This window comes from Oncorhynchus mykiss, chromosome 2 (assembly GCF_013265735.2).
Source record: "Oncorhynchus mykiss isolate Arlee chromosome 2, USDA_OmykA_1.1, whole genome shotgun sequence".
NCBI classification, from domain to species: domain Eukaryota; kingdom Metazoa; phylum Chordata; class Actinopteri; order Salmoniformes; family Salmonidae; genus Oncorhynchus; species Oncorhynchus mykiss.
This window is the reverse complement of record NC_048566.1, coordinates 74,548,478-74,564,270: the sequence shown is the minus strand read 5'-3', so window position 1 is coordinate 74,564,270 and position 15,793 is coordinate 74,548,478. Positions and strand designations below refer to the sequence as shown.

The 15,793-nt window shown below is 44.0% G+C and overlaps 1 protein-coding gene across 1 annotated transcript in view; it reads left to right on the top strand.

Annotated features, from left to right (window-relative positions):
- Positions 1-15,793, top strand: part of LOC110496093 (metabotropic glutamate receptor 3) — a 61,142-nt gene that overhangs the window by 30,156 nt on the left and 15,193 nt on the right. Inside the window, exon 6 of the mRNA XM_021571790.2 lies at positions 1,052-1,676. Within this exon, the coding sequence (XP_021427465.1) occupies positions 1,052-1,676 (625 nt within the window). The remainder of the gene's footprint in view (positions 1-1,051; positions 1,677-15,793) is intronic.

Here is a 15,793-nt window from a genome sequence, read left to right as displayed (position 1 = left end):
TTACATAGGTAGATTGACAGTGAAGGAGATAGGGTTGTCTGGAGATTATATACTGTAAGTAGATTGACAGTGAAGGAGATAGGATTGTCACGAGATTATATATGTAGATTGACAGTGAAGGAGAAGGGTTGTCAGGAGATTATATAGGTCGATTGACAGTGAAGGAGATAGGGTTGTCAGGAGATTATATAGGTAGATTGACAGTGAAGGAGATAGGGTTGTCAGGGGATTACATAGGTAGATTGACAGTGAAGTAGATAGGGTTGTCACGAGATTATATATGTAGATTGACAGTGAAGGAGATAGGGTTGTCAGGATATTATATGGGTAGTTTAACAGTGAAGGAGATAGGGTTGTCAGTGGATTATATAGGTAGATTGACAGTGAAGGAGATAGGGTTGTCAGGAGATTACATAGGTAGATTGACAGTGAAGGAGATAGGGTTGTCAGGGGATTACATAGGTAGATTGACAGTGAAGGAGATAGGGTTGTCAGGAGATTATATAGGTAGATTGACAGTGAAGGAGATAGGGTTGTCAGGGGATTACATAGGTAGATTGACAGTGAAGGAGATAGGGTTGTCAGGAGATTATATGGGTAGATTAACAGTGAAGGAGATAGGGTTGTCAGGGGATTTCATAGGTAGATTGACAGTGAAGGAGATAGGTTTGTCAGGAGATTATATAGGTAGATTGACAGTGAAGGAGATAGGGTTGTCAGGGGATTACATAGGTAGATTGACAGTGAAGGAGATAGGGTTGTCAGGGGATTATATAGGTTGTTTGACAGTGAAGGAGATAGGGCTGTCAGGGTATTAAAAAGGTAGATTGACAGTGAAGGAGATAGGAGTAGACCTAGGTTAGAATATAGAAGAACAAGCATGGAAAACATGAGGGGTTGGTCAGACAGAAACAACAAGATTTGGGTTTAGGGTTAACCCTACAGCGTGATACTATTTATTTTAGCCTGCTATTCTATGTAGTAGACCTCTTCCTAAATTGTGTTTACTCCCTCTGGTTCCAGTTTAAATAACACATTACCTCCTGTCCAGGTGGGGCGCTCTAACGCTAAGAAGTCATATGAGGCAGTGATCAGGCAACTCCTCCAGAAGCCCAATGCCCGCGTGGCAGTTCTCTTCCTGAGGAGTGATGACGCTCGAGAACTCCTCTCTGCCGCCGCACGACTCAACACCACCTTCATCTGGGTGGCCAGTGATGGCTGGGGGGCACAGGAAAGCATTGTCAAGGGCAACGAGGCCACGGCCGACGGGGCAATTACCCTGGAACTGGCGGCCAATCCCGTGCCGGCTTTCAACCGCTACTTCCTGTCTCTGGATCCAATCAACAACCGCCGCAACCCCTGGTACCGGGAATTCTGGGAGCAGAAGTTCCAGTGCTCACTTGGCGGAGGAGGAGGTGGGGCAGGAGGAGTAGGGTCAGGGGGGATGGTGTCTCTCTCCCTCCCTCCCTGTGAGAAGGGTGTGTCGGTGGATAATAGTAACTTTGAGCCGGAGTCCAAGATCATGTTTGTGGTGAATGCGGTATACGCCATGGCCCACGCCCTCCATAAGATGCAGAGAACATTGTGTTCCAACACCACCAAGCTCTGTGACAGCATGAAGGCTCTGGATGGACGCAAGCTCTACAGAGACTACCTCCTCAACATCAGCTTCACAGGTCAGTACTGCCTGAAACTACCTAATGATCATCAGCTTCACAGGTCAGTACTGAAACTACCTAATGATCATCAGCTTCACAGGTCAGTACTGAAACTACCTAATGATCATCAGCATCACAGGTCAGTACTGTCTGAAACGACCTAATGATTATCATCTTCACAGGTCAGTACTGTCTGAAACTACCTAATGATCATCAGCTTCACAGGTCTGTACTGTCTGAAACTACCTAATGATCATCAGCTTCACAGGTCAGTACTGAAACTACCTAATGATCATCAGCTTCACAGTTCAGTACTGAAACTACCTAATGATCATCAGCTTCACAGGTCAGTACTAAAACTACCTAATGATCATCAGCTTCACAGGTCTGAAACTACCTACTGATCCTCAGGTTCACTGGTCAGTACTGCCTGAAACTACATACTGATACTCAGGTTCATAGGTCAGTACTGCCTGAAACTACATACTGAACCTCAGCTTCACTGGTCAGTACTGTGTGAAACTACATACTGATCCTCAGCGTCACTGGTCAGTACTGAAACGACCTACTGATCCTCAGCTTCACTGGTCAGTACTGCCTGAAACTACATACTGATCCTCAGCTTCACTGGTCAGTACTGAAACTACCTACTGATCCTCAGCTTCACTGGTCAGTACTGCCTGAAACTACATACTGATCCTCAGCTTCACTGGTCAGTACTGAAACTACCTACTGATCCTCAGCTTCACTGGTCAGTACTGAAACTACCTCCTCAACATCAGCTTCACAGGTCAGTACTGTAGACTACCTACTGATTATCAGCTTCCCAGGTCAATAATGTAGACCTGGGAGAATGGGAGGAGAGGGGTGGAGTGAGAGAGGGAGGGAGTTAAAAAGAGAGAGGTAAAGAGGAATTCTCAACATGATGGGTCTTTTTGAGGGGAGGGAGAGATGAAAGGGGAAGAAAGACAGTACAACAGAGAGAGAGGGGAGAAGGATGCAAGCATAGCAACATGAAACGTGTAAGAACAATTCACCTTAATTTACATGTACGGTCATGCTTGCTAGTTACCATTGGCATTTATTAGCTGTATGTAATTGATATGACAGCACAGAGCAGGTGAGACGAATCACAGCTCAAGTTAATCCAACCCCATATTCTATCATATCTACTAGTGACTCACCATTTTATAATAGAGACTCCTATGGAAGTAATAATGAATTGTGTGTGTGTGTGTGTGTGTGTGTGTGTGTGTGTGTGTGTGTGTGTGTGTGTGTGTGTGTGTGTGTGTGTGTGTGTGTGTGTGTGTGTGTGTGTGTGTGTGTGTGTGTGTGTGCGTGCGTGCGTGTGTGTGTGTGCACGCGCGCGCGTGTGTGTGTGTGATAATAGTATTCTATAGCAGGAGAGTGTCACTTAAGACTGGAGAGAAGAAAGAGGGGAAAATAGGATTGGGTTGAGTGGCAGGTGGGGCACAAAGACAGAGGAATAAATACACTGCGGTAGGAAAGAAAGACAGACAGGTGCTTATTCCAATGCTAACCATGACCAATAGGGGACATCAAAATACATCAACAAACAGCTCTGCCACTACAGCTTTAGAAAGACCTGGAGACGGAGTCAGAGACAGAGCAAAGTGGGAGGTTTGGGCATATGGTGACTGATAGGCAGACTGAAGTGGGGAGAGGTGGAGAGAAAAGAGAGAAAGATAGCAGTAGTGAGAGTGAGTGAGGTGGAGAGAGAGGGATAGAGCGAGGGATGGAGGCAGAGAGGTAGAGATGAGTTGCTGGTGGCATGGGACAGTATGAATCAGCAGAAGAGGATTCTCTTTGAAATTCAACATCATCATTTCTCAAGCTGCAAATCTAAGGGCTCAGATCATGACTGTCAGAGGGAGAGAGGGTGAGAAGGGGAGATAGAGGAGAGAGGGTGAGAAGGAGAGATAGGGGAGATAAGGGAGAGAGGGTGAGAAGGGGAGATAGAGGAGAGAGGGTGAGAAGGAGAGATAGGGGAGAGAAGGAGAGAGAGGGGAGAGAGGGAGAGAAGGAGAGATAGGGGAGAGAGGGTGAAAAGGAGAGAGGGGAGAGAGGGTGAGAAGGAGAGATAGGGGAGAGAAGGTGAGAAGGAGAGAGGGTGAGAAGGAGAGATAGGGGAGAGAGGGTGAGAAAGAGAGATATGGGAGATGAGGGAGAGAGGGTGAGAAGGAGAGATATAGGAGAGAGGGTGAGAAGGAGAGATATGGGAGATGAGGGAGAGAGGGTGAGAAGGAGAGATAGAGGAGACAGGGTGAGAAGGAGAGAGAGGGGAGAGAAGGTGAGAAGGAGAGAGGGTGAGAAGGAGAGATAGGGGAGAGAGGGTGAGAAGGAGAGAGGGTGAGAAGGAGAGATAGGGGAGAGAGGGTGAGAAAGAGAGATATGGGAGATGAGGGAGAGAGGGTGAGAAGGAGAGATATAGGAGAGAGGGTGAGAAGGAGAGATATGGGAGATGAGGGAGAGAGGGTGAGAAGGAGAGATAGAGGAGACAGGGTGAGAAGGAGAGAGAGGGGAGAGAAGGTGAGAAGGAGAGAGGGTGAGAAGGAGAGATAGGGGAGAGAGGGTGAGAAGGAGAGATAGAGGAGAGAGGGTGAGAAGGAGAGATAGAGGAGAGAGGGTGAGAAGGAGAGATATGGGAGATGAGGGAGAGAGGGTTAAAAGGAGAGATAGAGGAGAGAGGGTGAGAAGGAGAGAGAGGGGAGAGAGGGTGAGAAAGAGAGATATGGGAGATGAGGGAGAGAGGGTGAAAAGGAGAGATAGAGGAGAGAGGGTGAGAAGGAGAGATAGGGGAGAGAGGGTGAGAAAGAGAGATATGGGAGATGAGGGAGAGAGGGTGAGAAGGAGAGATAGAGGAGAGAGGGAGAGAGGGTGAGAAGGAGAGATATGGGAGATGAGGGAGAGAGGGTGAGAAGGAGAGATAGAGGAGAGAGGGTGAGAAGGAGAGAGAGGGGAGAGGCAGAGAGGCAGCCACAGCCTCCAGTGAGCAGGAGAGAAGTGGAGGTGGGAAAGATAAGTCTGAAAGTTAGGGAGGGCTGGAGAGAAAGTGAGAGCGATGGGGGGAGTCTATCTGATCTGCTAACATCCCTGAAGTTGATCAACCCTCTCCTCCCTTCCCTCTCTCTCCCTACCTCATTTTATTTTGGTTACCATGGCTAGGGGAAGAGATCTCTTTAACTTTGAAAGAGGGGTCTCAACGGGTTTAACGGGTGTGTGTGTTTGTTTGTGTGTGTGTGTGTCTCAGTCACCAGATCTCAACTCAATTGAGATTCTAGAGGGGTGCCCAAGATAGTGTTTTCTACCACCATCAACAAAACACCAAATGATGGAGTTTCTCATGGAAGAAGGGTGTCATCATCCTTCCAGACACTTGTAGAATCTATGCCCAGGCACATTGAAGCTGTTCTGGCGGTTCGTGGTGGCCCACAAGTCGCCAGACAATTTAAGTTGGTGTTTCCTTTATGTTGGCAGTTACCTGTATATTACAGTTCAGAATAGATAGACATGTGGTACACTGGTGATGATCAAGGTGAGGAGGATGAGGCTAAAACAGAGCCCTCTCTGTAGCTATGCTGTTGCTATGGTAATGAAGCTGACACTATGGCCAATTGTCGAAGTAATCCTGTAGATGTGAGCTTCTCTCAATGCCAACTGCTGAACACACACACGCATGCACGGATGCACACACACACACACATACATACACTCACTTATACACACTCAGACATTTGCACAAAATGACAGCTTGAGATGTTTGTTTTTTGCTGCCATGAAATCGCAGACACCCCCAACCCACACACTTTTCTAAGCCATCATTCAACTCCCACCTACCGTCCCCCATCTGAGGCAAACAGATCAGTCAACACACACGCACACACAATAACACACGAACACACACACACACACAGGCAACCTCCTGTTCAAATAGTTGTCATAGATGTGTGATATTCCCTCTCCTCTGCTCTTTTATGGGTGCATGTGCGTGTGTGTGTGTGTGTGTGTGTGTTAGCAGAGCGAGGAGAGGTGTTGTGCCTTCAGGGCACTATTGAGCTGAGAGCTTACTGTAACAGTTACATGCCAGAGAACAACCTTCACTCTCTCTCTCTCTCTCTCTCTCTCTCTCTCTCTCTCTCTCTCTCTCTCTCTCTCTCTCTCTCATTCTGTCTCCCTCTCTTTCTCCTGCTCTCTCTCCCCCTCCCATCTCCCTTCACATTTGATAACAGTGCTTCCCACTCATAAACACTTCACAAGCTTCTTCCCTGCCTGTTCATTTTTCTTTCCTTCCTTCTAGCCCTCGTTTCCCTTCCTTTAGCTCATCCTCTTCTCTCACACCTTTCTTTCTCTGCTATTCCTTTTCTGCTGTCTCTTCTTTCATCTTGTCAGTCCCCGTCTGTCTCCTCTCTTATCTTGTCTATCCCTCCTTTTCTTTCTCCACCACTGCCTCTCTTCTTTTCTCTATCACCTCTCCTCTCCCCTGCTATTCCTTCTTTTGTCTCCTCTATCACTCCTCTCTTATCTCCTTTCCTGTCCTATTATGGTGCCTCTTTCCTTTCTTCTCTCTCTTCTATCTCTTATTCTCTGTCTGCTGTCCACTCTGAATCTCTATCCCAGGAGAGAAAGACCACAGAGAGAACAGATATAGCCCATAGTGCTGGTGTGTGTGTGTGTGTGTGTGTGTGTGTGTGTGTGTGTGTGTGTGTGTGTGTGTGTGTGTGTGTGTGTGTGTGTGTGTGTGTGTGTGTGTGTGTGTGTGTGTGTGTGTGTGTGTGTGTGTGTGTGTGTGTGTGTGTGTGTGTGTTGTTTCTGACATGAATGTTCCTTCTCCCGACACACACTCATTCTCCCTGGGACACAGATGTATTAGGTCATCATCATCACCCCAAACACTCCTGATTGGACTGAACACACATCACACACTCACTGTGCCTAATGCAAATTACATACACCACTTTACATTGCAGCCCTAAAGATTCTAGTGAGGGTGGAAGAGAAAGATGATGAAAAAGATTAACAGAAATAGAGAGCATGAGGGGAAAGGAGGGAGAGAGAACCTATGGGATCTCCAAATCACCCATCTACAGCAAGGACAGTAGAGAGGAGAGGAGTATTTTCTGTGAAGATTATCTGAGCATATGTTGCAGAAAACTGTGTTATCCTGTCTAAATGTTACCTGCCCCATAGTGTGTTGACATCAGCTAATCAACAGCCAGTCAAGTGGACTGTCTCTCTCTCGTTCTCTCTCACCCACTCACCCTCATTCTCTCATGCCACAGTATCAGATTATGTATTCCCTCTCTTCCCCCTTCATTGGATTAAAGGGAATTGTCTTTCCCCCTCCCTGTAATACCCACAAACCCCTGCGGCCAGCACGTTAGCCAGATATGGCAGAGAGCGTAATTCATTTCTGAACCTCTGAATGAAAACTCCTTTTCCCCTTACTTTTAATGAATCTAGAATAATAAAGACTCTCCCAACTACGTCACGTTATGCATGTTTTTTTATTATTATAAATTATTATAAACATTTTGCTCTCAGAATTAAATATATCTCCTCTCTCTCTCTCTGACTCTTTCCTCAGTTTTTCTCTAGTCTCAGTCGCTGTAGTGTAGCTCCAGCTGTTTGTGTTAGAGAAATCCTGCTGCATAAGTCTCTGAAGAGAGAGAGAACGCGAGAGAGCATTGTTGTAGCAGTAAACAGTAGACGGATGGTGTGAACAGACTTGCTCTGTAAATGAAAGCGGTGCAGTGCTTTACTGTCTAACGTAAAGCTGCAGACTTTGCAGACTTCAGCCTCTTTCCAACATCAGTGTGGACTAGGACAGTGGTTATTCCACTAGAGCGCTCAACACACAGCAGATACTGCTGGGGAGACCTGAGGAGATTTGTGCCAGCTTTAAAACGTGACCTGGAGTATCCCAGAGCTCCTAACCTGCTAGAACAAGCTGAGGGGAGAGATGTGTCTTCACTCAGGGCTAAAGATGTTCTCTAGACTGATAGGGTCAGATACTGTGTCACATAGAACATAATATAGGAAATTGCAGGACGCACAGTCTACGGGATTGTTAGGAGAGAGAGAGAGAGAGAGAGAGAGAGAGAGAGAGAGAGAGTGTGTGTGTGTGTGTGTGCGTTCCCATGAGGTCAAATGCTATTTCTAGGGGGTTTAGGGTTAAGAATTAGTGTTAGGGTTAGAATTAAGTTAAGGGTTAGTGTTAGGAGCTAGGTTCAGTTTTAGGGTTAGGAGCTAAGGTTAGGTTTAGGGTTAGGGTTAGGTTAGGGTTAGGTTAAGGGTAAGAGTACGGGTTAGGGTTAGATTAGGGTTAGGGGTTAGGGAGAATAAGATTTTGAATGGGACTGAGTTGTGTGTCACCACAAGGTTAGCTGTACAAGACTGTGTGTGTGTGCATGGGCGTGTGTGTATTCAGCAGTTGGCATTGAGAGAAGCTCACATCTATGTGAGTGTGAGTGAACAGTGGACAGGCGCTTCCATTCCCACAAGGCACCAAACCTGAATGAACTAGATCACACAGCCATAGAAACAAAGGCCTCTACTGGTGGGGGATGGGGATTTGATAGCATTTTTTTTTCAACCTGCTCTCACAGTCTCACATCGGAATTAGACGTTCCTCCATGATTCTTAAATGTCAAATTTTGAAATTGTTCCAAATGTAACATTTCAAAGTGTTTAAAGTTAAGGTTAGTCATTAACTATGAATCTTTAAGGTTAAGGTTAAGTTTAGGCATTAACTCAATTCTTAAGGCTAGGCATTAACTCTAAATGGTTAAGGTAGGGGTTAAGGTTTGGGATAGGCTTAAAACAAAAATATCTAGGCCGTCATTGTAAATAAGAATGTGTTCTTAACTGACTTGCCTAGTTAAATAAAGGTTATATAAAATAATATTAACAATTAAAAAAATACACTGCTCAAAAAAATAAAGGGAACACTTAAACAACACAATGTAACTCCAAGTCAATCACACTTCTGTGAAATCAAACTGTCCACTTAGGAAGCAACACTGATTGACAATACATTTCACATGCTGTTGTGCAAATGGAATAGACAACAGGTGGAAATTATAGGCAATTAGCAAGATACCCCCAATAAAGGAGTGGTTCTGCAGGTGGTGACCACAGACCACTTCTCAGTTCCTATGATTCCTGGCTCATGTTTTGGTCACTTTTGAATGCTGGCGGTGCTTTCACTCTAGTGGTAGCATGAGACGGAGTCTACAACCCACACAAGTGGCTCAGGTAGTGCAGCTCATCCAGGATGGGACATCAATGCGAGCTGTGGCAAGAAGGTTTGCTGTGTCTGTCAGCGTAGTGTCCAGAGCATGGAGGCGCTACCAGGAGACAGGCCAGTACATCAGGAGACGTGCAGGAGGCCGTAGGAGGGCAACAACCCAGCAGCAGGACTGCTACCTCCGCCTTTGTGCAAGGAGGAGCAGGAGGAGCACTGCCAGAGCCCTGCAAAATGACCTCCAGCAGGCCACAAATGTGCATGTGTCTGCTCAAACGGTCAGAAACAGACTCCATGAGGGTGGTATGAGGGCCCGACATCCACAGGTGGGGGTTGTGCTTACAGCCCAACACTGTGCAGGACGTTTGGCATTTGCCAGAGAACACCAAGATTGGCAAGTTCGCCACTTGCGCCATGTGCTATTCACAGATGAAAGCAGGTTCACACTGAGCACATGTGACAGACGTGACAGTCTAGAGACGCCGTGGAGTACGTTCTGCTGCCTGCAACATCCTCCAGCATGACCGGTTTGGCGGTGGGTCAGTCATGGTGTGGGGTGGCATTTTTTGGCGAGCACCTCCATGTGCTCGCCAGAGGTAGCCTGACTGCCATTAGGTACCGAGATGAGATCCACAGACCCCTTGTGACACCATAAGCTGGTGCGGTTGGCCCTGGGTTCCTCCTAATGCAAGCCAATGTGGCTGGAGTGTGTCAGCAGTTCCTGCAAGAGGAAGGCATTGATGCTATGAACTGGCCTGCCCATTCCCCAGACCTGAATCCAATTGAGCACATCTGGGACATCATGTCTCGCTCCATCCACCAACGCCACGTTGCACCACAGACTGTCCAGGAGTTGGCGGATGCTTTAGTCCAGGTCTGGGAGGAGATCCCTCAGGAGACCATCCGCCACCTCATCAGAGCATGCCCAGGCGTTGTAGGGAGGTCATACAGGCACGTGGAGGCCACACACACTACTGAGCCTCATTTTGACTTGTTTTAAGCACATTACATTGGATCAGCCTGTAGTGTGGTTTTCCACTTTAATTTTGAGTGTGACTCCAAATCCAGACCTCCATGGGTTGATCAATTTGATTTCCATTGATGATTTTTGTGTGATTTTGTTATCAGCACATTCAACTATGTAAAGAAAAAAGTATTTAATAAGAATATTTCATTCATTCAGATCTAGGATGTGTTATTTTAGTGGTCCCTTTATTTTTTTGAGCAGTGTACATAATTACAATACAATACTGTAAAATACAACACATGATTACAATAAAGGTGGAAGATGTATGATTGCAATCCCCGTGAACGTACCACCTTCCTTCAGGTCATGGATGATGCATAAAAGGATTTCAGTCCAGATCTATGTTAGGCTTGGATTTTCCATGCCAAAAGGTTTTTCCCAGGTGTATGAACAATGAGAATGTTTACTGTGATTTTGATGAGAATCTATGGCCAAATGCTCAAACAGGATTGATGCAAACTAGGGCCTGCAAAACATTGTTTCTTTCATTTATTTCATTTGATGACAAGAAGATGTCTTCAATTGATCACCCCTTTCATCACCGATTGGATAAAAATTATGGAAATCTGATGTTCAGTCAATGTTAATGGATAGTGTAAGTGAATTGCCTCATGTGAAAGCAGTGTACTGTGTGGTAATTTACTGTATCATACTACATTCAAAGGCCATTTGAAATGTGTGTTTATATATACAGTGGGGAGCACAAGTATTTGATACACTGCCGGTTTTTCAGGTTTTCCTACTTACAAAGCATGTCGAGGTCTGTAATTTTTATCGTAGGTACACTTCAAAAATCCAGAAAATCACATTGTATGATTTATAAGTAGTTAATTTGCATTTTATTGCATGACATAAGTATTTGATACATCAGAAAAGCAGAACTTAATATTTGGTACAGAAAACTTTGTTTGCAATTACAGAGATCATACGTTTCCTGTAGTTCTTGACCAGGTTTGCACACACTGAAGCAGGGATTTTGGCCCACTTCTCTATACAGACCTTCTCCAAATCCTTCAGGTTTCAGGGCTGTCGCTGGGCAATACGGACTTTCAGCTCCCTCCAAAGATTTTCTATTGGGTTCAGGTCTTGAGACTGGCTAGGCCACTCCAGGACCTTGAGATGCTTCTTACGGAGCCACTCCTTAGTTGCCCTGGCTGTGTGTTTCGGGTCGTTGTCATGCTGGAAGACCCAGCCACGACCCATCTTCAATGATCTTACTGAGGGAAGGAGGTTGTTGGCCAAGATCTCACGATACATGGGCCCATCCATCCTCCCCTTAATACGGTGCAGTCATCCTGTCCCCTTTGCAGAAAATCAGCCCCAATGAATGATGTTTCCAACTCCATGCTTCACGGTTGGGATGGTGTTCTTTGGGTTGTATTCATCCTTCTTCTTCCTCCAAACACGGTGAGTGGAGTTTAGACCAACAAGCTATATTTTTGTCTCATCAGACCACATGACCTTCTCCCATTCCTCCTCTGGATCATCCAGATGGTCATTGGCAAACTTCAGACGGGCCTGGACATGCGCTGGCTTGAGCAGGGGGACCTTTCGTGCGCTGCAGGATTTTAATCCATGACGGCGTAGTGTGTTACAAATGGTTTTCTTTGAGACTGTGGTCCCAGCTCTCTTCAGGTCATTGACCAGGTCATGCCGTGTAGTTCTGGGTTGATCCCTCACCTTCCTCATGATCATTGATGCCCCACGAGGTGAGATCTTGCATGGAGCCCCAGACCGAGGGTGATTGACCGTCATCTTGAACTTCTTCCATTTTCGAAGAATTGCGCCAACAGTTGTTGCCTTTTCACCAAGCTGCTTGCCTGTTGTCTTGTAGCCCATCCCAGCCTTGTGCAGGTCTACAATTTTATCCCTGATGTCCTTACACAGCTCCCTGGTCTTGGCCATTGTGGAGAGGTTGGAGTCTGTTTGATTGAGTGTGTGGACAGGTGTCTTTCATACAGGTAACGAGTTCAAACAGGTGCAGTTAATACAGGTAATTAGTGGAGAACAGGAGGGCTTCTTAAAGAAAAGCTAACAGGTCTGTGAGAGCCGGAATTCTTACTGGTTGGTAGGTGATCAAATACTTATGTCATGCAATAAAATGCTAATTAATTAGTTAAAAATGTTCTGGATTTTTGTTTTATATTCCGTCTCTCACGGTTGAAGTGTACCTATGATAAAAATGACATGCTTTGTAAGTAGGAACACCTGCAAAATTGGCAGTGTATCAAATACTTGTTCTCCCCACTGTATATATTTTACACATGTACACATTTACACGGGAGTGATGGTTGCTGATAATGGGCCTCTGTACGCCTATGTAGATAAAAAAATCTGCCATTTCCAGCTACAATAGTCATTTACAACATTAACAATGGCTACACTGTATTTCTGAACAATTTGATGTTATTTTAATCTACAAAAAAATGGAATTTCTTTAAAAAACAAGGACATTTTAAGTGACCCTATACTTTTGAACAGTAGTGTATTTATTAGTTCAACAATTACAGAAATACAATTGTATATTTCTTTTCACACAGACACCTCCCCCTCAACCCAAAGAGACAAAAACATAACAACCAAATATTCACAGACAAATTTAAAAAATAAAGTCCTCACATTCACCCAGATATTGCTATACAGCCATATAGTTAGGGTATTTTTAACAAATGGATTAGTCATATTCTTCTTTAGCTTCTTAAAGGGAGCAGAGTTCAAATATCCAAAGTTAAGCTTTTTGTAGACAGCATTTCAGTCTGCAGCCAGGGTAAGCATGGTTTCTTAGAGAACCAAAACATTGCAGCCCGAAGTTGTGCAGCCCAGTAATACAACTGTAGGTTTGGAAGTTGCAGTCCCCCTTTGTCATTGAGCAAATAAAGAAGAGAGAGTTTAAGTTTTGGTTTTATGTTGCTCCAGATACAATTTGAGAGTGTCTTTCTGATCTTTGGGGAAAATAAAGGTGGTGGAGGCAGAGGAATTGATTGAAATAGATAAAGCAATTTGAGCAGAATATTAATCTTAATTATATTTATTCTACCAATAGTAGATATAGGCAATGATGTCCATCTGTTGATGGATTCTGTTACACTCGTTACCATGGGTTCAGAATTTCTTGAAATCAAGGAGCTCATTTCTGGTGTGATTTTTAATACCAAGATATATGAACCCTTGTTCTGTATTCACAAATGGATGATGTACAACTGTATTCAGTCTATCTTGCTTGTTGAGGAAAAATATAGAAGATTTGGTTTTATTAACTTTAAACCCAGAGAATTTACAAGTTATTCATTATATTGGAAAGGGAAGAGATTGAATTCTTTAAATCTGTTTTGAATAAGAGGGTATCATCGGCATACAGGGCCACTCGATGTTCAAAATCCAATGTTTTATTTCCACTAATTGACGGTGAGACCTTACTGCAATGGCAAAGGGTTCTATAGCTAAGAGTCCTGGACTGGCCAGACATCCTGGTCTCGTGCCCCAAAAAAGCATAGAAGGTTGTGAAATCAAGTTGGTAACTGTGATGGCATTTTCCTGTATTACCAAATGAGGAGAGTTACAAACCACACACCAGTCAGAGTTATACTTCATCTTTAATAATATGAGCTTTACAATAGCCCTTTGACTCTCAGATCAATTCACTATCTTTAATGAATTTTGAGAGTGACTACAGAAGAATACACAGATCTTTTATAGCCAAGATACACCCCTCTCAACTTACATGATGAACCACAGATCTTAGGAACTCTTAACAAAGGGCCTTTAACTTGAGAAAGGAGTATCCCTTAGCCAGATAGCATTTGCTATAAATTATCGCTCAGTTTGGTCTCTAAAACAATTTTCTAATCTCGTTCCTGGTACTTCATAGTACCAAAACATTACCTCATCCAAGACATAACTCAATTGTCAACTCTAGATACTCCCATCTCAAGTAAATCCCCTCCCGACCCCACTCACTGAGGGGAGTGACTTTGTGGAGACAAGTAATTGGTTCCCCCTTAATCACGCCATCCTTTCACATGGTTTAACAGATACTTTCACATATGAAGACAATGTTCCATCCTGTCCTCAGGACAAGCCTGACCTCTCCCGTCTCTGGACCCCAAATGACTGATCCCTAGCTGAGGGAAGAAATGCAACTGCCAACACTAGAGTCTATTAGAAATACATACTAATAAAAAGTATATCACATAAGAATATTATGCAGATATGACATCTTAATTACTTATGATACCCAACTAATTCTGATTCATCCACCACAACTTCTTCAGTGGGGTCGGTATATCACATCTTAATCCATTTACAGAAGTAGTTCCCAAACCCAAATCTTTTAAGCACTCCAAATAAATAAGATGACTCAACTCTAGTGAATGCCTTCTCTGCATCAAGTGAGAGAATGGAAGTATCAGTGGACCCTTCACACACGTGCACTATTTTTAGTACTCTCCTCACATTGTGAAAACCTTGACGATTTTTCACGAACCCATTTTGGTCTTTGTGTATTAGATATGGGAGCACTCTATCCAATCTCTTCGCTAAAGCTTTAGCCCAAACATTTTTGTTGGAGTTCAGAGGAGAAATCACTCTGTAACTTTGGGGATTTATCAGGCTTCAGAATAAGAGTGAATAAAGAAGGGGGAAACAACCTTGCTGAAAGGATTCGGCATACATATCCAAAAGTGGACCTAGAGGTTTGTCCCTAAATATCTTATATCTATTGGGAGCCCATCTGGACCTGTCACTTTACCTCCCTTTTCCTAGCATCAGATATTTCAACACCATCCAATTCCTTTTCCAGATCCAGTCTTGTTTCTTCTGAAATAGAGGGAAAATCAAGACCATCCAAAAAGGATGTCTGATTAGTTAAGTTCTCAGGAGATTCAGAGTTGTAAAGTGTGTTGTAGTAGGAAGCAAATGTTTGGTTTATTTCTACAGAATCCATTCATAATTGTCCTTGTAAATTATGAATTGCATTAATGGCTCTGTCTAAATGTAACTTCTTAATCCGCCAGGCCAACAATTTACCAGGTTTTTCACCTTGATCATAGGACGGTTTCAGCCTCGTTAAGCTGTTTGCAGCTTTTGAGGTGGAAAGTTCTTCATACTGAGCTTTAAGAGCAAATAATTTCTTGTTTACTTCTTCTGAGTTATACAAAAAAGCTTCCCTCTCCAATTCTCAGATTTCTCTGTCCTTCTCTCTCATTTTCCCATTTAATTGATTTGATTTGAAACTGGTAAAATGTTGTAACGGTCGTTGTGTGATGAGGAAGAATCGGACCAAAGCGCAGTGTGGTAAGTGTTCATGATTTTATTAAACTGAACACTAGAACAAAAATAACAAAGTGAATAAACGAAACCAAAACAGTCCTGTCAGGTGCAGAACACTAAACAGAAAACAACTACCCACAAAACATAGGTGGGAAAAAGCTGCTTAAGTATGGTTCCCAATCAGAGACAACGATAGTTGTCCCGGCCAAAACAAAGAAATACAAAACATAGAAAAAGGAACATAGAATGCCCACCCAAATCACAACCTGACCAAACCAAAATAGAGACATAAAAAGTTCTCTAAGGTCAGGGCGTGACAAACGTATCATTTTCCCCCTAATATATGCTTTGAAAGCCTCCCATCTGGTACTTGCTGAAGTTTGGTTAGTGTTCAATGTAAAATAAACATCTATATGCACTCCAACGTAATGTAAGAAGTATGGGTCCTGTAACCATCTGGGATGCAAATGCCATCTAGAGGATCCTTTTACTAGTTTTGGATCCCTATAGAATAATGACAGAGGGGAATGGTCACTCAGAACAATACTATCATATCTCCTTCCTGCTACATTGGGA